The sequence below is a fragment of the Spermophilus citellus genome, assembly GCF_964194105.1.
Source record: "Spermophilus citellus genome assembly, chromosome: 10".
NCBI lineage: Eukaryota > Metazoa > Chordata > Mammalia > Rodentia > Sciuridae > Spermophilus > Spermophilus citellus.
Window position 1 is genome coordinate 137,565,443 of NC_138197.1, and position 24,793 is coordinate 137,590,235.

Consider the following 24,793-nt stretch of genomic DNA (forward strand, 5'->3'; position numbering starts at 1 on the left):
AAGAGGTCTCCAGGAGATGCCCTGCCTCTGGAGCTTCTGCCTCTGAGGAGCCTTTTGACTCTTTCCTCCTGAGTCTGGTCGGGTGTGGAGCCCTGCACACGGCCCTGCCTACACCTGACAGGACTACCTGGCTCCTCTGCAACTTGCAGGTCTCTCTGCCCTGCCAGGCTCCCATCCCCTTCCCCCAGATTTCCCTCTAAATGAACCCCTTTTTAGTTATGTGGACTCAAAACAATACATTTAACCTCCCATTTCTACCTTTTCTGTAAAAGAGGCATAATGCACACCTGTCTCTCGGGAGAGCAGTGAGAATGTGCTCATCAGTGGGCTACCTGGCATAGTACCTGGGCACACAGCATGAGAAATGGATGTTTTCTCTCCCTACCCACTTCAAAATCCACATTAGGCAGGTAAATAAATCCGATTGAGTGCTGCTGCCTGTCCCAGCACTGACTTGGCTTGCCCCTGTCTGGCTCTTTTTTCTTATGCTCAACACAACTGCACCAAATACACGTCCCACCCATTGAAAGCATCTGCATCCTACCCTTGTCTTGCTTAGTTCACAAAATATGGCAGACAGCTGAGTGGATCACAGCACAGCACAGAAAGGGTCCTCAGGTTGTGCTTAAAAATAAGTTTATTGAAAAACAAGTGCTGTGCACACAGCTATGTATCTGGGTCACTGGCCCGTCTCTGTGGCTCCAGTGCATGATGGATGGCAGCGTGGATGGGCAGCGGGGCCTACTGCTTGCGCTTGGTCTCACTGAGCAGCTCCTGCCAGTTCTTCTCCATCTCCTCCTTGCAGTTGAGGAAGGCGTCTTCTAGCCGGCGCATGGACTCCGCCAGAGTGGGGTTGGTACGCATTACCACCATGTCATAGGCCATCCAGGTCGCCTGCACTGCAACAACCAGACAGGCCCAGTCAGGCCACAGGTGGCACTGCAGCTCTGGGGCACCTCACTTGTGCTGCCAGGGAGCGGGACCCTGCTGGGACCCTCCATACTCCAAGGAGAGAAAGTTGTTAGCTGCAAGCCACCACAGGGCTCATAAAACCCCCTATGAAAACTCCCTGCAAACAGCAATAATGATGCTCCCTGATTTCCAGTTTTAACTTCTGGATCCATCAGCCCATGACAGTAAAAGCTGGAGGCCAGTCGGATGTGAACCGGGAGAAAATGGAGCAAACCCCAAGTCCTTGCTTACACACAGTTCACAGCTGGTGGCTTCAGGGTGACCTCCACAGGAGTCTACCTGGTTCACACGCTCAGGTAGGCCAACCATTCCCACGCACTCTCATGTTTCTCCATGCTCAGTGGCCTGGACACCTGTCCACCTGCAGCTGTACACCTCCGTGTTTTCATTAAGGCTCAGGCCAGGGCTTCTCCTGGGGAGGCTCTGCTGCCTCCCCTCTGAGACGCTTTGAATGTTCACACTGATCTTTCCCTCTGAGAGCAGCTTGAGGGCAGAGTGCCCTGGGCCTCCAGGTGAACATATGCTTCTTGTGCAGACTCTGTGGAAGCATGCAAAACCCCCTCTTTTCACCATGCGCCATCACTGTGGCTCTACATTCTAGAACTTCACAGAACAAAGGTCACCCTTTCTGTGTGACAGCGCGGCACAGTAGATCTCTCTCCTTAACACTCCTCTTTGTCAAGCTAAAAAATACTGGTACTCTGGGAAGCAATGTCCTCAAGGAATTAACCAAAGATGATACAAGAAGCATGATTAGTAATAAAAGCACAAGTGTATCTCACACCAGCAAGGTCAGCCACATGGCAGACTTGAAGTTCAGAGTAACACCTGTTTGGTTAGGGAAAATTGTGAGAAAAGGTGTGTGTAGGGCTGAGGTTGTGGATCAGAGGTAGAGTGCTTGCCTAGGGTTTGATCCTCAGCACCATATAAAGTAAAATAAAGACATTGTGTTTACCCATAACTAAAAGATAAATATTAAAAAGAAAAGAAAGTGTGCAGTGTCCCAACAGAGTTCATGACTCTAGCTAGTATAGGGATTCTTGGACTTAAAGAAGCCTGAGTGACCCTTGGGTCACTTCTTACAATGTAGGCAACTGCCCCCACCCCCCACCCCATGGTGATTCTTGTCTAGCTGGTTGGGAATGCTACCTAGGGGCATCTCACTTGTGCTGCCAGGGAGCGGGACCCTGCTGGGACACCCCATGCTCCAAGGAGAGAAAATTGTTAGCCTATAAGCTACCACAGGGCTGGTGGCTGAATGCTGACATGGTGACACATGGACCAGGTTTGTGGAACAGAACTTGCTTCCCAACTCTTCACTGGCTGGCCCTGTGGCCTTGAATAAGGAGTTAGACTTGGCAAACTCAGTTTCTACTTCGCAAAGCAGAGCCTACTTCCTGATCTCATGGCTTGCTGTGAAGATTGAGGGGGTAATATACATGAGCTGCCTAGCACATGTGTCATATAGACATATAGACCGAGTGTCTGTGTCCCCTCCACATTCACATGTTGAAATCTAACCCTAAGATGAAGATATTAGGAGGCAGGGCCTTTAGGAGATGAGTGCCGATGGGTATGGAGTCCATGTGAATGGGACTGGTATCCTTATAAAACAGACACGAGAGCTTGCTCTTGGCCAAGTGAAGACACAGTGAAAAGGTGACTGCAAAGTAGGAAAAGGCTTCTCATCAGCACTAGATTGACTTCCTAGCCTCCAGGACTCTGAGAAATAAATGTTTGTTGTGTCTTTTAAACCACTCTATGTCGATTTGTTATAGGGTCACAAAACAATGAAAACAAAAATTGTGCTGGGCACAGTGGCACATGCCTGTAATTTCAGAAGTTCAGGCGGCTGAGGCAGAAGGATCTCAAGGTCAAGGCCAGCCCCAGCAACTTAGCAAGGCCCTAAGCAACTTATTGAGACCCCATGTCAAAATAAAAAATAAAAGGACTGGGGATGTAGTTCAGTGAAAATAGCCTCTGGGTTCAACCCCTAGTACAAAGCAAAGCAAAGCAAAAACAAAAACAAACATAAACAAACAAAAAACAGCCAATCAGCCAAATAAAAATGAATAAGGCAATAGGCCAGGTATGGTGGCGCACATCTGTAGTTGCAGCAACTTAGGAGGCTGAGGCAGGAAGACTGCAAATTTGAGGTCAGCTTGGGCAGCTTAGCAAGACCCTATCTCAAAATAAAAATAGAAAGGGCTTGGATGTAGGTCAGTGGTATGCCTGGGTTCAATTCTCAGTATCACAGAAAAAAAAAAAAAGACAAATGGGTCCCAAGAATTGGGTTGTTGCTATAGCAAGTGCATGAAAGTGTGGAAGTAGCTCTGGAATTGGGCAGTTAGTAGAGGCTGCAAGAGCTTTGAAGTGCAGGCTAGAAATTGATACGGTGTTACTGTGTATGGAGCTTTTATTTGCTTATATTTTAAAATATTTTTTTAGTTGTACATGGACATAATACCTTTATTTTATTTGTTTTATTTATTTATTTTTGTATGTGGTGCCTGGGATCGAACCCAGTGCTTTATGCATGCCAGGCAAGCGCTCTACCACTGAGTCACAACCCCAGCTCCACTTTTATTTATTTATTTGTTTTTTAAAAAATGTTGTAGTTGTAGATGCACAGAAGGCCTTTATTTTATTTGTTTATTTATATGTGGTGCTGAGGATCCAACTCAGTGCCTCAAGCACGATAGGCAAACACTCTGCCACTGAGCTACAGCCCCAACCCTGTGTATGGAGCTTTAAAAGTAATTTGGTAAGTGCTCAGAATAAAAGAAGAATTTAGAGAATACATAAATGATCAAGAATAGACTGTGGAAATACAAAAGGCCAAACCATTCTAATGAGGTACCAGATGGAAATAAGGAATAACTTATCAGAAACCAGAGAAAAAGTGATGCTTGTCATGACGTGGCAAAGAACTTGGCTGAACTGTGTTTGTTTTCTAGTGTTTTGCAGAAGATAGAACTTGTAAGCAACAAGATTGGATACTTATACAAGGAGAGTTGCTTCAAGAAAGAAGAAACTTTTACAAAATAAATAATTGAGGTACTCAGGGTAAAGAAGATAGATAAGAAATTAAAATTGGTGTAGGCGGGTAACAGCTCACAGACATGATCTTCCATAGGAGCTAGAATTTTGACTCTGAGTTTCCTAAGCCAAAGTAGAGAAAGAAACATGTTCAATTGACTCAGTATTCACAAAAGAGAAACAATCCATCCTTTAAAACACTACTACCCTAAAGGACAATTTTCCAGTGGGTCTTTACGAAAAGAAAGGTACTGGCTGTGTTGCCCAGGCTGGCCTCAAACTCCTGGGCTCATCCCAGCCGCCTGCCTCAGTCTCCCGAGTATTGGGATTACAGGTGTGCACCTCCCTCCCAGCTTAGCATCCTCATTTAAATACAAGGTGTTCCTTCCTTACTATGTTAGGATCACTGGTAAAAGAAAGCTGGTACCAGGGTGGCAAAGCACAGCTCAGAGAGGCAGTTCAGCAAGACACCAAAACACCACATAAGGTACACAGCCCTCTCTAGGGCCCATGGAAAGTTTTGGAATACACACAGCAGGAAGACTCACAATCATCAGAAAATTCTCCAGAAATACACATTTCTTGAGTTTTTCATTCATTCATTTGGTGTTTACAGAACACTTTTGTGATGGCACTTGCAAAGGCAGCCCTGGTGGCATGCAAGGTATGAGGTTCACACTGCTCTCCTGCATGGGAGAGACCGCCATCAACTGGGGTGATTGCAGGTGGTTAAAGGTACTGCTGGGAAACAAGCCATGTGCTGCAACAGGGAGGAGGTGGGAGTCCACTTGATATACCAGGTATATCAAATAAAAGTGCAATGTGCTGGTTCTAGGCCCTCTTTTGTGTTTTGTTGTTTAGTTTATCTATTTCTATCCCAATATGACAACATTTTAAATACATAGCTTTATAGCTTACTTATATAGCTTTTAACCTATTATGTAGCTATATATACAACATGATATACTTACATAAGTTTAAATAGATTCATAATAAATCTTGTTAATTATACGGTAAGTCCTCTGTCCCTATCTGTCTTCCTCAGAAATATCTTACTATATTCTTGACTCTTTGGGCTCTCATAAACGTTTTAGAATCAACCTGTCACATTTCATGAAAATCCAGATAGGATTTTTTAAAAAAATATTTTTTAGCTATAAATGGACATCTTTATTTATTTTTTTATGTGGTGCTGAGAATTGAACCCAGGGCCTCACACATGCTAGGCAAGTGCTCTACCACTGAGCCACAACCCCAGCCCCCCAGAGAGGATTTTGATTAAACTACTTTGTACTCTTAGATGGAATTTGGAAAGAATGGACACATTTATTACATTAAGCTTTTCTATTCACAGAATTAACTATGGCTCCATTTATTTTTATTTTTTATTTTAAAAAAATTCCTAGCAACACACACACACACACACATACACACACACACACAAACACACACACAAAATATGTCCTCATGCTTTGCCTCTGATATGTAAAAATGTAATTTATTTTTGTATATCGATCTTATATCTAACCACATTACTAAACTATTATTTCCAACCATTTGTGTTTTAGAGGTAGCAGCCAGCTTCCAAGTGGGCTCCCAGTGGGCATTACCTTTTGGTAGGCACAGCTTTGTATAGTTTTCTCTTATACCAGAGTTGATCTGTGGAACAATATGGTACAGGTGACATTATGCCATCTGAGATTTTCTCTGAGCAAAGGTATGACCAGTCCTATGGAGTGGCCACATAGGAAGCCTCCCAACAACAGCCACTTAAGCTTGGAAGCAGATTTTCCAGCACCCAGTCCAGGGTTCAGAAACTGAAGCCATAGCTGGTATCTTGACTGTGATCTCATATGACACAGCCAGAAATCACCCAGCTTTGCCACACCCAGACTTCTGACATTCAGAAACTGTGTCATCATAAATGGTTTTAATTTTCATTTTCTAAGTTTGGGTTAATTTGCACTAAATAACAAATAACTGATTTTGGTATTGGGAATTTGGTGTTTCCATAACAAGAACCTACAGTTGGGAGTGGCTTTGGAAATGGGTGATAAGTGGAAACAAGGAGAGCTGTAACTATTCTGGGCAGAGTGCTAGTAAAAGTTTAAAGTGCCTTGAATGCACTGTTCATAGAATTTTGGACTTTAATGAGACTAACAATAAGGGCTTTAAGAGAAGTGAGAAAAGTTATTGGAAGCTGAAGGAGAGGAGATCCTTGTTATGTAGAGGCAGAAAATTCAGCAATACTGTCACAAGAAATAATTTGAAAGGTCAAAAATGTACCTAGTGAATTATTTAGTAGGATTTACCCATTTTTTAATATTTATTTTTTAATTGTAGGTGGACACACAATATCTTTATTTCAATTTGATGTGGTGCTGAGGATTGAACCCAGTGCCTCACGCATGCTAGGCAAGCGCTCTACCACTGAGCCACAACCCCAGCCCCAAGGATTTATCTATTTTTTTTTTTTTTGGTGCTGAGAATTGAATCGAAGGCCTCCCACAGAAGCCAAGAACACACCCCACCACTGAGTAACACCCTAGCCCCAACTGACATGTTTAACATTTTACTCATTTTTCCATATTTTTGTGAATTTCAAATGGTCCTTTGGGATCACATTCCTTTTACTTGGTATGACTTTTAGATGTTCTTTAACGCAAGTCTGTTTGTGATAAATAGTTTCAGTTTTGTTCATCTGCAGATGTCTTTGTCTTCTCTTCTGAAAGAGAGTTTTTCAGGGGGCTGGGGTTATAGCTCAGCGGTAGAGGGCTTACCATGTACTTGTGAGGTACTGGGTTCAATCCTCAGCACCACATAAAAAATAAATAAATAAAATAAATAAAAAGATATTGTGTCCATCTTTAAAAAATATCTTTCTGAAAAAAGATAGTTTTTTGGGATGCATAATTCTGGGTTAATAGTGTTTTTATGATATTTAGTTTTTTCCCACCAATTCCTAGTCTTCATGATTGTTGTTGGGAAATCATTCCAATTGTCCTTCCTTTGATGATCTCTTTCTCTTTCTTTGGCTTCCTACAAAAATTTTCTCTTTGTCTTTGATGTTCTGAAGTTTCACTCTCTAGGTATGGATTTAATTTTCTTTTGCTTGGGATATATTTTGTTTTTTGGATCTCTGATTCAATTTTTCATCAGTTCTGGAAAATTCAGTCGTTATATTATTAAATATTGTCATTATTCCATTTTAACTTTTTTTCTGAGATCCCCATTAGAACCATGCTAAACCTTCTTAATCTTTTTTCATTTTATTTATTTATTTTTGCAGGGTTAGGGATCTAGCCCAGGGCCTTATGCATGATAAACATGTGTTCTACTATTGAGCTATGCCCTAGCCCCTTCTTTTTTATTTTTTATGGTACTAGGGATTGAACCCAGAGGTGCTTAACCACTGAGCCACATCCCCAGCTATTTCTATTTTTTTTTTTTTTTTTTTGAGACAGAGACTTGCTAAATTGTTAAGGCTGGCTTTGAACTTACGATCCTTCTGCCTCGGCCTTCTGAGTCATTGGGATGATAGGCATGCACCAATGCACCTAGCCCTTTTTTATTTTTGATGCATTCTTTTCCTGTTTATTAATTCTCTTTTCAAGTCTTCAACTGTTATTTTTTTAAAAAAATATTTATTTTTTGGGTGTAGATGGACACAACACAATGCCTTTATTATTATTTTTTATGTGGTACTGAGGATCGAACCTAAGTCCCGCCCGTGCTAGGCGAGCGCTGTACCGCTGAGCCACAATCCCAGCCCCTTCAACTGTTATTGATGACATTTTATTTCACAATATTTATTGTGAAATATTATTTATTTCATTATATTTTTAATTTAATTATATTATTATATTTTCATTATATTATTTATTTCATTATATTTTTCACTTTAGAATCGCCATTTGTTTTTACCAATTTTGGCTGTTCATTCTTAAATTTATTTTATGCTCATCTGTTATTTCATTCATTACTTCTTAAACCATTTCATGTATAGCTACTTATGTTCTGTGTCTGACTTCATCTTCGGACATCTAAAGGTACGATTCTAGTTTCTTTCACTCACAGTGGCTTACCATTACATGTCTGTGGTTTTATCTTTGTATGTGAGGTCATTGCTGAGGTAGCCCCCATCCAGGAAATTAACACTCTCAGGGGTTTTGGTACTGAGCAAGAGTCATACATTCAGCTTCTCTACCTCTCTGATGTTTCAAGATTCAGTATCTGTTATAGGGTGGATTGTTTCCTCCCTAATCTCATCTGTTGAAATCCTAATTCCTGATACTTCAGAATGTGACTGTATTTAAAGATTGTAATTTTAAGAGGTAGTTAAGTTAAAATGAGGTATTTGGAATGGGCCCTAATTCAGTATGAGTGGCATCCTGATAAGGAGAGGAAGAACAGAGAGGTCATCATGTAAGGACACAAGAAGGAGATGAAACATCTACAAGCCAAGGAGAAACCAACCTTACCCACACTGCTAGCCTCCAGTACTGTGAGAAAACACATTTCTATTGTTTAAGCTGTCCAGACTGTCGGTCGTTTGTAGGGCAGACCTAGCAAACTCACAGAGGATCCCACTACAGAGCAACATCTCCTCCTGCTGCTCCGACTCCTACTGTTCTCGTGGCTTTGCTCTGGGACTTTGCCTTCAGCATTAGGATATTTGTTCCCAGCCTGTCACCATTGAAGCTCCAGTTTCTGCATGACCTGCTGAGCTACCTAGTTGAGCCAGGCTCATCTTACTAGGTTGATGGTACCATGTGCAATTTTGGCCTTGCATGAAGGATTTCATCAAAAGCGAGTGAGTGGGGGCTGAAATCTAAATTATGGTCCTCTCTTCAATATGAGAAGATTGCTATCTGGCCAGAGGGGGTGCCTTTTTCTAATTCATTACAAAGGAGAATTTTTCCAATCATTTAACCCAGAAAAAGCAGCACTTTTTTCCTATTTATGTGGAGGTGCAGTATGATCCAGCAGAGGCCTTATTAACTATATTTAAGTTTATTTAGGGGTCTTACCTTTTGTGTGACCAGTGATATCTTAAAATGTGTTCTATCTAGGTTTTGTTGGTGAGGGATGGAAGGATCCTGCAGGGCCCCCACCCCCCAGCTCCCTGAGCAGCTGGGATTACAGGCGTGGCCAGCCCTAGGCTACAGCTCCTTCACTGTCACATTAGGAATGCAAGGCTATTTGCTCCTCAGCACAAGCCTTTTGTCCTCACTAAAACAGCACTCTCCAAATCACCAAATGACCTCAGTATTTCCAAACAAAGGGCTGTATTGATCATCATCTCTTCCTGAAACTGTCTCCTGCCTTGGATGGCATGATGCTACTCTTCCAGTTCTCTGTGCCCATGACTGTCTTTCTCTTCCCTTACAGTAAAACACCTTTGTCTGCTTTTCCAATTGAGGGTATTTCTCAGGGTTGTGTCCTTGGGCCACCACTCTTCACTATGAACCTACTGCATGGTCAGTATCACATACACATTGTGAAAAGGAAAGTAGTCAGACCTTTTGAGGGTTATTAGACTCAACTTACACTAATTCCTGGAGATCCAGAGCATTACTGTGGTCCACCAGTCAGAGTTGAGGCTGTGGAGGCCAGGTGATCAATGGAGTGTCAGCTCTGGTTTGTCTCACAGTGGACCATAGACCTCTGAACCCACCCTGTGTTTATTTTCACAGTTTCAGTATGCAGAACTGAAACAGCATATTCAGTAACCGGGAGAATCCCTACATTGGCTCACTGACTCATGAGGGCTGTCATGATGCAAAAGGTGAAATGGAAGCCAAGCAGGACTGCCTCCAGCTACGAGAGCAGTAAACCAAAGCAACTGCATTTCTGCAAACTGCAGGCTTCGACCATCATTAAAACCCTGAGAGGTGCGGGGACATTCCACTCGCCTATTTGGCCTGTGCAGAAAATGGATCTTAGAGAATGACAGCAGATTATCAAACTCAATCAGAAGGTGACTCCGGATATGGTTTGTTGCTGGAAAAAATGAACAAATGAACACATTCCTTGTACCTGGTATGCAGCTGTTGATCTGGCAAATGTTTTCTCTGTACACGTGAGCAAAGCCAATCAGAAGCAGTTTGCTTTTAGATGATCAGGCCAATAACTCCTCTTCACTACCCTTATCAGGTCTATCAACTCCCCAGTGGCTAGGGTTTGGATCTGTGTGAAAGGCTCTGTCACCACCTATGGCACTACTCAGAGGTGGTGAAACCGTGAGAAGGTGATGCCCAATGGAAGGAAGTAGGTCATTGAAGTAAGAGGTGCCCTTGGAGGAGGGGATACTGGAACCTCAGCCCCTTCCTTTCTCTTTCTACTTGCATCTAGTTATAATGAAGTAAGCAGCTTTGTCCTACCACTAGCTCCCTACCGTGATATTCTGCCCCCTACATGCCCCAAAACAATGGGGACAACAGTCCAGGAACTGAAACCTCAGAAACTATGAGCCAAAATAACCTTTCTCCCTTTAAAGTAGATTTTATCAGGTATTTTGTCATGGTGGTGAGAAGCTGACTAACACACCAGCTGGTATATAACATTGATGATATTTTGCTGATTGAACTGGTGAGCCAAAGAAGCCAGATACAAGAGCATGTACCATGCAGTTCCATCTAGATGAAACTCGGGGCATGCATGGTAGTTGTTAAATGGTGTTAGGGATGGAGGTTGGAGATGAGCTGGGCAAGGTAAAAAGAAACTTCTGGAGTTGGCAAAAATGTTCTGCACTTGGATGCTGGTGTTGTTTACCATGCCACATTTGGCAAAGTTCAGTGCACTCTATACTTAAAGTGTATTTATTATATTGTATGTAAATTATACCTTAATGAAGATGACTTCAGGAACAGTAAAAAGCAAGAACATTATATATCAATATTTATGAATGTGGTAAAGGATATGCCAGAGATAAATCTACATCCCCAAGTGATTTAAAAGAATAAAATAAATGAACACAGCATTCAACTCAAAGTTTTAATAAAACAGCAATAAAAAATTAGGAAAAGCAGAGGAATTCCCCCCTCCCAAGAAATCCAGATAAGTCAGAATATGGAAAAATAGAAGCACACTGAGACGCTTTCCTGGCCCATGTACCCTTTTCTGAGAATTACCATCACCCATAGATCCTAGGACGAATTTAACCTGAACATCAGTCTCATTTCCCATGTGGCCTAGCCCACCCTGGCCAGGGGTGATGTACACCATAGCATAATTTGCAGCATTGAAAAGTAATAGATTGTACACATCTTGGAAGGAGCTGACACATGTAGTTCTGGATGAAAAAAATAAGAAATAGCATGAGACATATAACAATACTATTTACATAAATTAAAAACATATGTACATAAAACAGCAATATACATTTTACAAGAACATACACACAGAAAGGCATACATTGAGCACATTAGAATTGTTTCCTGTGGGTGGAGAGAGGGAAAAGAATGAACTATACGGATTAAAGGGGACAAATAAAAAATTAAGCTGGAGGGCTTGTATGATCATGATATACCATGAACCGAGGGCCATGAAAAAAAATCAGTCCTCTGTATTTGAGATAGAAATAAATGAAAAAATGACCAGGCAACAGTGTAATTTGAGAATAGGGGGATAGTCTTGAGGAAACCACACAAAATAAAATGGAAAATAACAAATAAATAAAACTGATTACAGAAATGATGATAAAAGATACAGCAAAATGGAGATGCACAACATGGACAACTGGAATTCTTTTTTTTTTTTAAAGAGAGAGAGAGAGAGACAGAGAGAGAGAGAGAATTTTAATATTTATTTTTTAGTTTTTGGCGGACACAACATCTTTGTTTGTATGTGGTGCTGAGGATCGAACCCGGGCCGCATGCATGTCAGGCGAGCGCGCTACCGCTTGAGCCACATCCCCAGCCCCACAACTGGAATTCTTAAAGAAGGAAACCAAAGAAACAGAACAACTAGTATGCAGTGAAACAATAAATGAAAATTTGCTCATGAGCATTCTCAAGTCCACTGTTCCAAGGGCTTGCCAGGTCCCAGGAAAAGCGTCACATGATAACACCAGTCTTATCTTGCTGGAATCACAGATCTTCAAAGATAAAGAAAAAATCTTAAAGGCAGAAGAAGCAAGTTGCTCAAGAGGAAACGGAGGCCTCCCACCACTGCACAGTGCCACCAAGTTCTCCTTCAAGCCACAGAGAAAGTGATCAATACTCCACGAAACTGCCAGCCAGGTATAAGCACAGACAGATATTCTCAGGCATTTATGAAATCAAAGAATATAGTTACTAGGTTTAAATACTCCATCTGTTTGAATACAAAAATGTATGTCACAATGACTGTAGGGGTTATGATTACAGAACTTAAATGTTATAAATCTTCTCTGTGTGTGTGTGTGTGTTTGTGTTTGTATATGTGTGTGTATGTGGTACTGGGGATGGAACCCAGGAGGGTCCTACCCCTGAGCCACATTCCCAGCCCTTTTTATTTTTCATTTTGAAACAGGGTCTTACTATGTTTTCTGAAGCTGGCCTTGAATTTGGGATCCTCTTGCCTCAACCTGAGTATCGAGGATTACAGGTGCACCACCTTGGTCAGCTGATGTTATAAATCTTGATAACAACAAATAGTAGATTAGTTACAAAGAGTAGTATAGCTAACAGCTAACTATGACTTGGTTTCCTCATCTATAAAACAGGGATGAGAGTCTTATATGACATTGTTGTGGAGACTCAATTATCCAAAATGTAGTATTTAGTAGTAAGTTCTGAGTGTTTCTGATGACAGGTATTAGATACTGAATAAGGTGAAAGGATATAACTAAAAGAAATAACACTAGTTTAATGTTTCCCACAAACCAACTTCCCTCCCTCCCTCCCTCCCTCCCTCCCTTTCTTTCTTTCTTTTTTCTTCTATACTTTGCTGTTTTATTATTTCTAAATCTCAGGCTTATGTACAGGAGGTAAGAGCACTGATAAAATTAAAAAACAGACCTAAAATGGCCTGGCTGGTGTGTCCAGAAGACCACATGGGGCAGTGGCCCTTGCCCTACCCCCTACCCTCTGGGACCTAGGGGTCTCTTGGCACTTTGTGTCTCCTAGTGACCAGCTGTCAGCAGCTCCAGCCTGGCACTGTGGGGCACATCTCTGGCCATCAGGCACCCTTGCAGCCTGCTACCCTTTCCTTATCAGGTGGATTTCATAGCTGCCCCGGCAGAGCTCAGGGCACAGTCTACCATCCTGTCTCCAGAGGGCTAGAGTGGCCAGAGGTCCCACAAACTTTCTTAATTTTATTTCTCCCTTTGCTTCAGGGCCATCATGACTTTGTTTTGATTTTAAATTTTACTTTTAATTTTAAAATGGAACATGCAACATTTCCTTTAAAAGTTATCATTTGATTAGCAATTATAAACCTAATAACCATTTATTTTGAAATGCTAATGCTCACACCAGAAAATTTCCACTGTATACAGTATCATTTTGGTACATTAAAAAAATGTTGCTAAAAGAGATGATTTGGAAGAAAATATCCAGATTGACATAATCTTAACAAAGCAATTTCTAAAGAAAAAACTGAAAAGTTATACAAAAAAACTCTCCAATGGTTGAGTCATTGAGGTCTTTGAAATATTAAAAATCCAATTGCTTCCAAATACTATAATAGTAAACATTTAATTTCAGAATGTGGAAAAATATGACTCTAGAGATTGCCCAAGTATCTTTGAACAGTTACTTAGATTCTGTAAGCCCTAGTTTCCTCATTTATAAAATAAGGATAATAATACTATCTATGCCCCAGATTTTTACTCTAATAAATAAATAAGACAATATGTGTAAGGCATATGGCGGAGTCCAACACCAACACATGGTGTACGATCAACATAAGTTGTTGTCATTATCACTGATAACACTGGAATAGCACTCATACCTAAGAATCCACAGCCTTCCTCCATGCTGGCATTAATGTAGCAAAAAAAAAAAAAAAATGTAAAAAGACCTTACATATAAAAGGAATAAAGACCAGAAGTAAATGTATTGAAAAAAAATCTTTTGCAGAAAAATTTTGCAAAACTCTTTTAAGACATCTTAATGCATATTAATACATAATTTAGAGAGACATACTCTACCTAAATGAGAACACGTGATGTTAAAAAGATATCGTTCTTTACTGGACCCAATGGAACATACCTGTAATCCCAGCAGCTTGGGAGGCTAAGGCAGGAGGATTGCAAGTTTCAGGCCAGCCTCAGCAACTTAGTAAGGCCCTTAGCAACTTAACAAGAATAAAAGGACCCAGGGAGCTGGGGCTGTGACTTAGTGGTGGAGTGCTCACCTAGCATGTGCGGGGTGCTGGGTTCAATCCTCAGCACCACATAAAAATAAAGGTACTATGTTCAGCTACAACTAAAACAAAATATTTTTAAAAAGGGACTGGAAACTAGCACATGGTAAAGCACCCCTGAGTTCAATTCCCAGTACACTCCCTAAAAAAATCATTCTTCCCAAATTAATGTATAGGTTTAACATAATTCCAAATAAAGTATTAAATAAATGAATCTATATTGTTCCTCTGGAAGAATAAATGAGAGAAAAGTTAAAAATCATAAAATAAGAAAAAGAATGATGAGGGGAGCTTCAAGATTAATAATGAAAATAGTTTGATACTATACTTTTTTAAAAATTGTAGATAGATACAATATCTTTAATTATTTTTATGTGGTGCTGAGGATCAAACCCAGGGCCTCGCAAGTGCTAGGTGAGTGATCTACCGCTGAGCCCCAGCCCCAGACCTGATACTATACTTTTTAAAACATAATGTTATGGGCTGGGGATGTGGCTCAAGTGGTAGCGCGCTCGCCTGGCATGCGTGCGGCCCGGGTTCGATCCTCAGCACCACATACCAACAAAGATGTTGTGTCCGCCGAGAACTAAAAAATAAATATTAAAAATTCTCTCTCTCTCTCTCTCTCTCTCTCTCTCTCTCTCTCTCTAAAAAAAAAAATAAAGGTATTGTGTCCATCTACAACTACAAAAATATTTAAAAAAAAAAAAAAAACATAATGTTATGAATGGAATAGCTGTCTCTGCCCTGCTATGTATAAGACCCTCAGGAGTCATAAATCACTTGCAAATTGATAGGAGAGGATGGGGTGGACTTGGGGTAAATAGTTAACCCCACCTTGCTACCCTCTACTCTCATGGAGCAAAAATGGCAGCTAAACTTGTGCCAGGAATGCTGTCCTAGCCATGTCCTGACTTAAGTTTGAGAGCAGAGAAAGAGGGATTTAAGCCTTGGAGTTAAGATCTTGCCTTTGATATTGCTTGAAAGTTTTACATTTGTTAGGGATTGCCTCCTTGGTATGATCAAAGATCCAAAGAACAACAAGACAAAGGTCTTTGCGGGGGCATCAGAGGTCACGGGTTACATGCTGAGCCTCACTTCAGATCTAACCTAAAGGGTCAGGATGAGAGATGACATAATCCTGGTCCAGAATTATCTTACTTCTGCCAATAAAAACTGTCCTAACTTATCCCAGGGACAATATGAAGAAATTATTCTGTTGCTTATATTTCAGTTACAAAAATATTTTGATGTTAGGATTTGAGTCCCTGGGTTCGAGAACATCTATTGCTTAAAAAATTACCAAAGGTATGATTTTTTTTTTTTTTTTGTGGTACTTGGAATTGAACCCAGGGTTGGTCTGCCACTGAGCTACATCCCCAGTCCTTTTATCTTTAAATTTTGAGACAGGGTCTCATTAAGTTGCCTAGGCTGACCTCAAATTTGCAATCTTCCTGTCTCAGTCTCCAGAGTAGCTGGCATTACTGGTATGAGCCACCATACCCAGCACAAAAGGTAAACTATACAATTCAAATATCATTTAATCTGCTACTGCTTATGTGTTGCTAACATACTTTCAGCAGCTGACACATTGCTAGAGAAACTGTTAAAAAGACTACATTATCCCCAAATTTGATAACAGGTAAAACATTTATATATAAATAGAATTATAAAAGAGGAAAATAGGGGCCTGGGTAATGGCTCAGTGGTAGAACACTTACCTAGCATGGGTGAGGCATGGATTTGATCCCTGGCACCACATAAAAATAAAAGGTATTGTGTCCATCTACAACTAAAAAATATTTTAACAAAATAGGAAAATATATGAAACTAAAACTAAGAAATAATTCAATAAAGGGAAATAATCGCCTTAACATGAGTCCAGGGAATGTAACTAGTCATCCTAATGTTTGTGTCTGCTCCCCACCCACGTCTAAGGAAGGACCATCTCTATTCGACTTTGTGTTCCTAGAATGGCACATGGTAGATACCCAGTGAGTGCTGTTAAATAAAGAGAACATTTCACTAGATTGAAAGAGTTACATAGTTTATAGTGGAAAATGAATTACAGAACTTTTGAAATAGGTAGTTTAAAATATATTTAAAACTTTCCAGTATCTAGGCAGAAAAGTGGAAACATTTTTTTTTTTTTAAAGAGAGAGTCAGAGAGGGGGAGAGAGAGAGAGAGAATTTTTTAATGTTTATTTTTTAGTTATTGGCAGACACAACATCTTTGTTTGTATGTGGTGCTGAGGATCGAACCCGGACCGCACGCATGCAAGGCGAGCGCGCTACCACTTGAGCCACATCCCCAGCCCTGGAAACATTTTTAAGTAGAAATTTTTTAGAGTTTGCTGTGATGAATACTTTTTTAAAAAATAAATGAATAATATCTTGGGCTGGGGGTCGAGGCAGAGGTAGAGCACTTGCCTAGCATGTGTGAGGCACTGGGTTCGATCCTCAGTACCACATAAAAAAAAAATAAAGGTATTGTGTCAATCTACAACTAACAACTAAATGTTTAAAAAAAATGAATAATGTCTTTTAAAGTAGTTTGTTTTCATTGGGCATACTGGCACACACATGTAATCCCAGCTACTTGGGTAGCTGAGGCAGGAAGATCACAGTTCAAGCTCAGCCTAAGCAACTTAGCAAAACTGTCTCAAAAATAAAAATTTGAAAAAGGGTTAGGGAGAGCCTAGGGCTGGGGCTCAGTGGCAGAGCACTTGCCTAGCACATGTAAGACACTGAGTTCAATTCTCAGCACCAAATATAAACAGATAAATAAATAAATAAAAATAAAGGTCCATTGACAACTAAAAAAATATTTTTTTAAAAAAGGGCTGGGGGCTGGGGTTGTGGCTCAGAGGTACAGTGCTCACCTACCATGCATGAGGCACTGGGTTCAATCCTCAGCACCACATAAAAAATAAAATAATATAAAGATATTGTGTCCACCTATAACTAAAAATAAATATTTAAAAAAGGGCTGGGGATATGACTTAGTGGCAGAGCTCTTGCCTAGCATGTGTGAGGTACTGGATTCCATACCTGGTACTACAAACAAAAAACTTTTTTTTTAAAATTTGAGTTAAAGTATGCATGCTTTTTGTTTTGCTTTGTTTTTGTGGTGGTGAGAATCAAAATCGGGGCTTTGTACATGCTTAGGCAAGTGCTCTACCACTGAGCTACATGTCCAACCCTAAGGTATTCATGATTTCTAAAGTTTGTTTTACATTATTATTTTTTCTAGCAAAGCTTAGGCTCACAAATTATAAGAATTACATATATTCTGAGTTAATAAAGAACAAATAAAGTTAATAAAGAACAAAGCTTAGGCTCACAAATTATAAGAATTACATATATTCTGAGTTAATAAAGAACAAATAAAATTATAAAAAAATTATAATTACCAAAATTATAATGGTGTTACTACCACTGCTGAGTAGAAACAGATTAAATAAGACAACAAACTAACATTTCTTCCCCCAAAATTTAGAAATTTGCTCAGTCCTATTGCTCTTTCAGTCCACTGAATGTATCTCCCATTCTTATCACTGTTATGCTGAACACTTTCTATTTAAATGATTTACAGAAAGAAAGCCCTGGTCTGCTCATATATATCATAGTCACCTGTTTATCTTCTGATGTGAGTTGTCATTACGTGTGAGTTGTATCTGGTAATGTACCAACTGCAAGTCACTATTTCTGTCCTCAAGAAGATAATAATAGTCTAATTGCAGAAATACAATGCAAAACCCACAGAAAATAATTCAAGGTCATCCAATGTTAGGGTCAAATTTTGTGGTACAGCTACTGCTATGAAAATTGGAAGGTGGTCAAGGAAAGCCTTGTTAGGAGAAGGAACACTGGATATGAGCTCAGAAGTTTGGGGAATATTCAGGCTATTGAAAAGAAGGCACGCTGTTTGGGAAAGCATCCTACCTGAGATTTTTTCCATCTCTTCCAATAGCTTTTCCAAGTCCTTATTCAGGTCTGACAGCATTCGCAGCATATTGTCGTAATTTCTTTCCCCAGGGTCAGAATCAGCCATCTAGGTGGTGCACAGCAAGAAGCTGCCATGAGATGGACTGGCATTTCACTTCCACTCCACATTCCACAGCCATCGATCCTTTAAAGAACTCTTCCCTGGCTCTTAGATTCGGACAGTGCCACTTACTCCACAGGCATCAGCAGCAGTTGCCAGGGAGACTGGGTCCTAACTTGAGTAGGCGACTCATGCACATGTTCAACTACAGTTTTGTACTTTGTAAAAGGGCACTGCTAATAGTACCTGTACCTTATGGATAAGGTTTTTGTAAGGATTAAATGTTGTAAATTATGTACTCTTCTGCAAGTACCTACAATAATAAACACTTAATAAATCATACTTATTGTTATTTAAAATATTGAATGCCAACAAAATTACTCCAGATCTTCTTCTGATCTTTACTAATCACATCAATTCATTCCATTAATAATTGATGCTTATCTATTTAACTACAAGACTCTGGGCTAGGAAAGAAGGGAGAAAAATAATTAATAAAGCCATAGAAACTGCCAGGGAATTTATACTCTGTGAGATTATGAGGGAAGAAACTAGGTGACTGTTAATCAGGCAGGGGATGGCCCCAAACATAACGTTGTTCTCAGGGTGCTTGTGGATATGTGGGGTACAGTTCTTGGCTCTTGCTATAGTAAGAGGCCTCCATTTCGTAGCCTATGGCTCCCAGGCCTCTCCCATCATGGCAGGTCTCAACTGGTGTTGGGCTTGTGCTGATCAACCCTTCTTATTAAAGGTGAAAATTCTGAGGAGGGGCATGGCACCCTCTAGCTCACGTGAGGTAGATCTGAGAACCAAAGGTGTAGGGGCAGGGTGTGTGGCCTTTTGGGATCTGTAAATGTGCTGCTTCTGTGGGCATGGAGCCATTCTCACTGGCAACTCCGCCCTTTCTGCTGGCTTTAAATTCTTATGACTTCTGTAAGTAGAGATAGTTTGCTAGAGCAAGTGGGGAGGTGTAGGAGGCAGGGCAAGGGCCTGAGAGTGGATGATGGAAGAAAGAAATGTCTGGAACACCTTCCTTGACTTTTACTGTGTCCATGGTCTGTTCTGTGGTCAGTTTCTCCCTTTCCTTTCCCAGCTAGGCCTCACACATATGTCTGACCCGTAGTTCCTGCTCCTCAACAACTGTCCTCTGGCATCTCTCTGCCCTGCACAGAAACTGCTCTTACCAAAATCAAAATGGACCACTGCAGAAGGTTGAAAGGAGGCAAGAATAGGAAAACTAGTTAGGAGAGCACTGTGGTGCTCTCAAGGTATCACTTCAGATGATGGCAGCTTGGATCATGATACTTCATGAATTAGTAGAAGGATCCAGCATCTTGTGGAAGAGGAGTCAGTAAAACTTGGTATAGGAGTTGATGGGTCTAGGTTTGCAGAGGCAAACAGTGGAAAGAGATAGCTCCTACTTTTGGTGAGAGCACCTGAGAGAATGGTGGTGATATCAATTGAAATGGGGAAGAGCAGGAGAGGAGCAGAAGGAAAGCCAAGAGCCCTGTTTTAAACATGCTAACAAGAGATCTCTTAGGCGGGCTCTCACATGGAGATTCAGAGAGGCAGCTAAATACATGGGCTTGGAATTGAAGAGAGATTGGGCTGAAGATATGAAGTTTGCAGGCTCTTTTCACCTTCACCTGGACCGGAAGCATAGAGATGCCTGCTTCTATGAACCGAGGCACAGGGAGAGTGGAGGGACAGAGTGTCAAATAGCCACAAGGATGGAGGCTGTGGCCATTTGACTTTGGATCTGGAAAGTAGGTTCATGAAGATAGTACAAGACTTGAGTAAAGAGGAAGGCCTTGAGATTAGGGTTCACTGGGTTTCTTCCTGATGAAGTTGCCCAGAAAGGAAGTAGGACTGTGATGGATGAAGCCTGGACCAGTGCCCAAGCCCAAGGGCATGGGGGTAATGGCAGTGATCAGAGAGAATGTGGAGGTGGGTGGGAAGGGTCTGAGTTGGGTATTACTTTGGGTGAGAAGGGCTTGAGGAAGCAGGGTTGCTGGGTCAGAATCCAGAAATATGCAGAATGCAAGGGTCTAGGGTCCCATTTGTGGTCTGAGGATCTTGCCTAGTACAAAGAACTTAATAGTATCTGGGATAGCCCTGAAAATAAGAAATGTGAGGGTATTTGAGGGGCTCTTAAATCAAGTGCAAGGAGTGAGGGTCTAGGGAGTGTGACAGGACAGAATGTGTGTTTGAGGAAAAGGGAGACACTTAGAGTTACTGAAGTAAGAAAAACCGGGACCCACCCCTGGTGCGCAGATTCGAGGACTGCATGTTGCTCAGAGGTGTCAGGTATGAGGTGGTATGTGGAGGGCAGGTGTCCCACCTGAATGTGGTGATGGGGAGATGCAAGATGAGTGGAATGAGGACCACGGGTGTGTAGAGTGCAGGACCTGTAATGTACGGTGCCAAGAGACAGTGGGGGCAGTGGGTGAGGACGTGAGGACAGGGTTGGGGGACGTGGGGTGAGGAGTTGAGGTCAGGGGTGAGGGATGAGGAGTGAGGAGTGAGGAGCTGAGGTGAGGGGTGTGAGGTGAGGAGCTGAGGAGAGGGGTGTGAGGTGAGGAGCTGAGGTGAGGGGTGTGAGGTGAGGAGCTGAGGTGAGGGGTGTGAGGTGAGAAGATGAGGTGAGGGGTGTGAGGTGAGAAGATGAGGTGAGGGGTGTGAGGTGAGGAGCTGAGGAGAGGGGTGTGAGGTGAGGAGCTGAGGTGAGGGGTGTGAGGTTGAGATGAGGAGCTGAGGTGAGGGGTGTGAGGTGAGGAGCTGAGGTGAGGGGTGTGAGGTGAGGAGCTGAGGTGAGGGGTGTGAGGTGAGGAGCTGAGGTGAGGGGTGTGAGGTTGAGGTGAGGAGCTGAGGTGAGGAGTGTGAGATGAGGAGCTGAGGTGAGGGGTGTGAGGTGAGGAGCTGAGGTGAGGGGTGTGAGGTGAGGAGCTGAGGTGAGGGGTGTGAGGTGAGGAGCTGAGGTGAGGAGTGTGGGTGAGGAGCTGAGGTGAGGGGTGTGAGGTGAGAAGATGAGGTGAGGGGTGTGAGGTGAGGAGCTGAGGTGAGGGGTGAGGGGTGAGGAGCTGAGGTGAGGAGTGTGAGATGAGGAGCTGAGGTGAGGGGTGTGAGGTCGAGGTGAGGAGCTGAGGTGAGGGGTGTGAGGTGAGGAGCTGAGGAGAGGGGTGTGAGGTGAGGAGCTGAGGTGAGGGGTGTGAGGTGAGGAGCTGAGGTGAGGGGTGTGAGGTGAGAAGATGAGGTGAGGGGTGTGAGGTGAGAAGATGAGGTGAGGGGTGTGAGGTGAGGAGCTGAGGAGAGGGGTGTGAGGTGAGGAGCTGAGGTGAGGGGTGTGAGGTTGAGATGAGGAGCTGAGGTGAGGGGTGTGAGGTGAGGAGCTGAGGTGAGGGGTGTGAGGTGAGGAGCTGAGGTGAGGGGTGTGAGGTGAGGAGCTGAGGTGAGGGGTGTGAGGTTGAGGTGAGGAGCTGAGGTGAGGAGTGTGAGATGAGGAGCTGAGGTGAGGGGTGTGAGGTGAGGAGCTGAGGTGAGGGGTGTGAGGTGAGGAGCTGAGGTGAGGGGTGTGAGGTGAGGAGCTGAGGTGAGGAGTGTGGGTGAGGAGCTGAGGTGAGGGGTGTGAGGTGAGAAGATGAGGTGAGGGGTGTGAGGTGAGGAGCTGAGGTGAGGGGTGAGGGGTGAGGAGCTGAGGTGAGGAGTGTGAGATGAGGAGCTGAGGTGAGGGGTGTGAGGTCGAGGTGAGGAGCTGAGGTGAGGGGTGTGAGGTGAGGAGCTGAGGAGAGGGGTGTGAGGTGAGAAGATGAGGTGAGGGGTGTGAGGTGAGAAGATGAGGTGAGGGGTGTGAGGTGAGAAGATGAGGTGAGGGGTGTGAGGTGAGAAGATGAGGTGAGGGGTGTGAGGTGAGGAGCTGAGGTGAGGGGTGTGAGGTCGAGGTGAGGAGCTGAGGTGAGGGGTGTGAGGTGAGGAGCTGAGGTGAGGGGTGTGAGGTTGAGATGAGGAGCTGAGGTGAGGGGTGAGGGGTGAGGAGCTGAGGTGAGGAGTGTGAGATGAGGAGCTGAGGTGAGGGGTGTGAGGTGAGAAGATGAGGTGAGGGGTGTGAGGTGAGAAGATGAGGTGAGGGGTAAGCAGGCCAAAGCCCAGGGCAAAGGTGGTCAGGGGACGGGTCGCGGTGGCAGCAGAAAAATGGCTGGTGCCAGAGCGGTGGGGGTGGTGGTGGGGGGTGGTTGGGGGGGTGGGGGGTGGTTGGGGGGGTGGGGGGTGGTTGGGGGGGCGGGGGTGGGTGGGCCTGCTCACCTGGCCCAGAGGCGCTGGGGGCTCGGTCCCGCACCGCGGGAATCAGGACGGACTCCTGGCAACCACGCCCCGCCCCTTTCCGTTGGTAGCTCCGCCCTCAGAGCACGCCTCTCACACTGATTGGCTGTTCTTGGAAGAAGGGCGGGGCGCCTGGGGGTGGCGGGGCGCACCCGTGTGTGGGGCGGGGGAGAGGGGTCGAAGGGCACCCGCCTGGTCCCAGGGAAGTCCCCCCACCTGTTTCTGCCTGAGGCCATGCGTGCGGAGGACCTGTTTGACCACTGTGTCCCTGTGTTGGGGCGCAGCATGGGGTGTAGACAATGCTGTAAACCTTTGTGTGTGTGTGTGTGTGTGTGTGTGTGTGTGTAAGTCCAGTATTTGTGGTCTTCCCAAGGACCAGAGGCCTGAGGGAGGGCAAGCCCAGACAAGTCACTTCCCCCCCTGACAAACTCAGAGGGAAGCCTCTGGCAGGCTGTGCTGACCCCATAAGGGGAAAGGGACCCCATCAGAGGGAAAGGCAAGAAAATCAGGGTGGGGACCACCAGACCAGAAGCTTTAACCCCAGGGTAAATGACTGAGAAATCCAGTGGCAGCTGATAGGGATTGAAAGGTGGTCTAAGCCCCCAACTTCACTGTAAATGAAGGAGCAGATGAACACACATTCAGCCAGCCAAAACAAGGATGCACACAGACCCCAGCGCCTGATGAGGACCTGGACTGACACCCCATCACTTGTCACTGTTTGCTGACCCTCTGGGTGGGCCTCACTGCTCTCCAACTCTACAGCCACATCTTGACCCTGGTGGGGGCGGCGACTTCTCCCTATGATCCTCTCAGCTGGCCATCAGCTCCACCCCAGGGGAAGTCTGCCTTGGTTCCTGACCTGATCACTGTCTGAGTGAGTGGGCATCTGTGGACTTGGAGCCCAAGGCCTGAGACTCTACACCCAGCACCTGAACTTCGCATGTAGAAGGAATGTCTGTCAGGAGCCTGTCATGATGAGTGTGTTTGCAGTGCTTAGAATTAATTACTCTAGAACTGTGTGCTGTGAATTGATTATGTCTATTGCAGCGCCTTGCATTAAGGATCGTCGTTTTCTTGATTGAGAACCTATAGTGATGGGCTGGGGATGTGGCTCAAGCAGTAGCGCGCTCGCCTGGCATGCGTGAGGCCCGGGTTCGATCCTCAGCACCACATACCAACAAAGATGTTGTGTCTGCCGAGAACTAAAAAAAAAGTAAATTAAAAAAAAAATTCTCTCTTTCTCTCTCCCCTCTCACTCTCTCTTTAAAAAAAAAAAAAAAAGAAGAACCTATAGTGAAATTGTATTGAGTGATTTGAGTGAATAAATCATGGGAAAGGGCAGAAGCGTGTGGCCATTCTTTATTTCTCCCCCTTGACTGCATAAGTCGCACCTTTTGCCCATCGTGACACTGGGGCAGCACCTGCGAAAAGCAGCAGGGTACACACAAGGATGCCAAGCTAGGCAGTGTGGGCCCAGGTCCCCTGGCACTCCTGACCTCTGGGCAGTGGAGGCAGAACTCACCAAGCAGGGAATGCCTAACCCCACCTTCGCCGGTGCTGCACAGGGAGGAGTGACAATGGAGGGGCCATTTGCCCCGCGGCCGGTGGGTGGGGGCGCAGGATGGAGAGGGAGCGAGCTCTGGCTCTTTGGGTGAGTGATGATGGAGGTGTGGAGAAGGGTAGGCATGGCCAGGGTGGAGGGAAGTACAGAGGATCAAAAGGTGTTCAGATGGTGTACTGAACAGAGCTTGGTCGTGTGGGAGGTGAGAGAGAAAGAAAGAATATGCATGTGGCTGGAAATGGTACAGAGGTGGAGAGGAAAAGAGCACCAAGAGGCCAGTTTGGAAGGTGGTTAATTTTGAACACCTTGTGTCTGAAAATACTGACAAACCCAGACGCTGCTGCGTGTTCTCTCCATTTAAAAAAGCATTTAAAAGTAATCTGATTCTTAGCAGTCTAACCCAAGAGGAGGTTAGAGGAGCTGGAATTGAGGCAGACAGTTCTGGACACCAGTGAGCATTGCCTGTTTATTGAAGAGACTGCTCCCTGGGCCACACCTCCTCC

General features: G+C 43.7%; 1 protein-coding gene across 1 annotated transcript; it reads right to left on the reverse strand.

Moving 5' to 3' along the window:
• Window positions 1-665: 665 nt before the first annotated feature.
• Window positions 666-22,776, reverse strand: SYCE3 (synaptonemal complex central element protein 3). Its single transcript, XM_081310902.1, has 3 exons — window positions 22,709-22,776; window positions 18,307-18,415; window positions 666-899 (listed from the first exon to the last, which is right to left on the reverse strand). The coding sequence occupies exons 2-3, from the start codon at window positions 18,413-18,415 to the stop codon at window positions 742-744; spliced, it is 267 nt and encodes an 88-aa protein (XP_081167028.1). The 5' UTR covers window positions 22,709-22,776; the 3' UTR covers window positions 666-741.
• Between the last annotated feature and the right edge of the window lie 2,017 nt (window positions 22,777-24,793).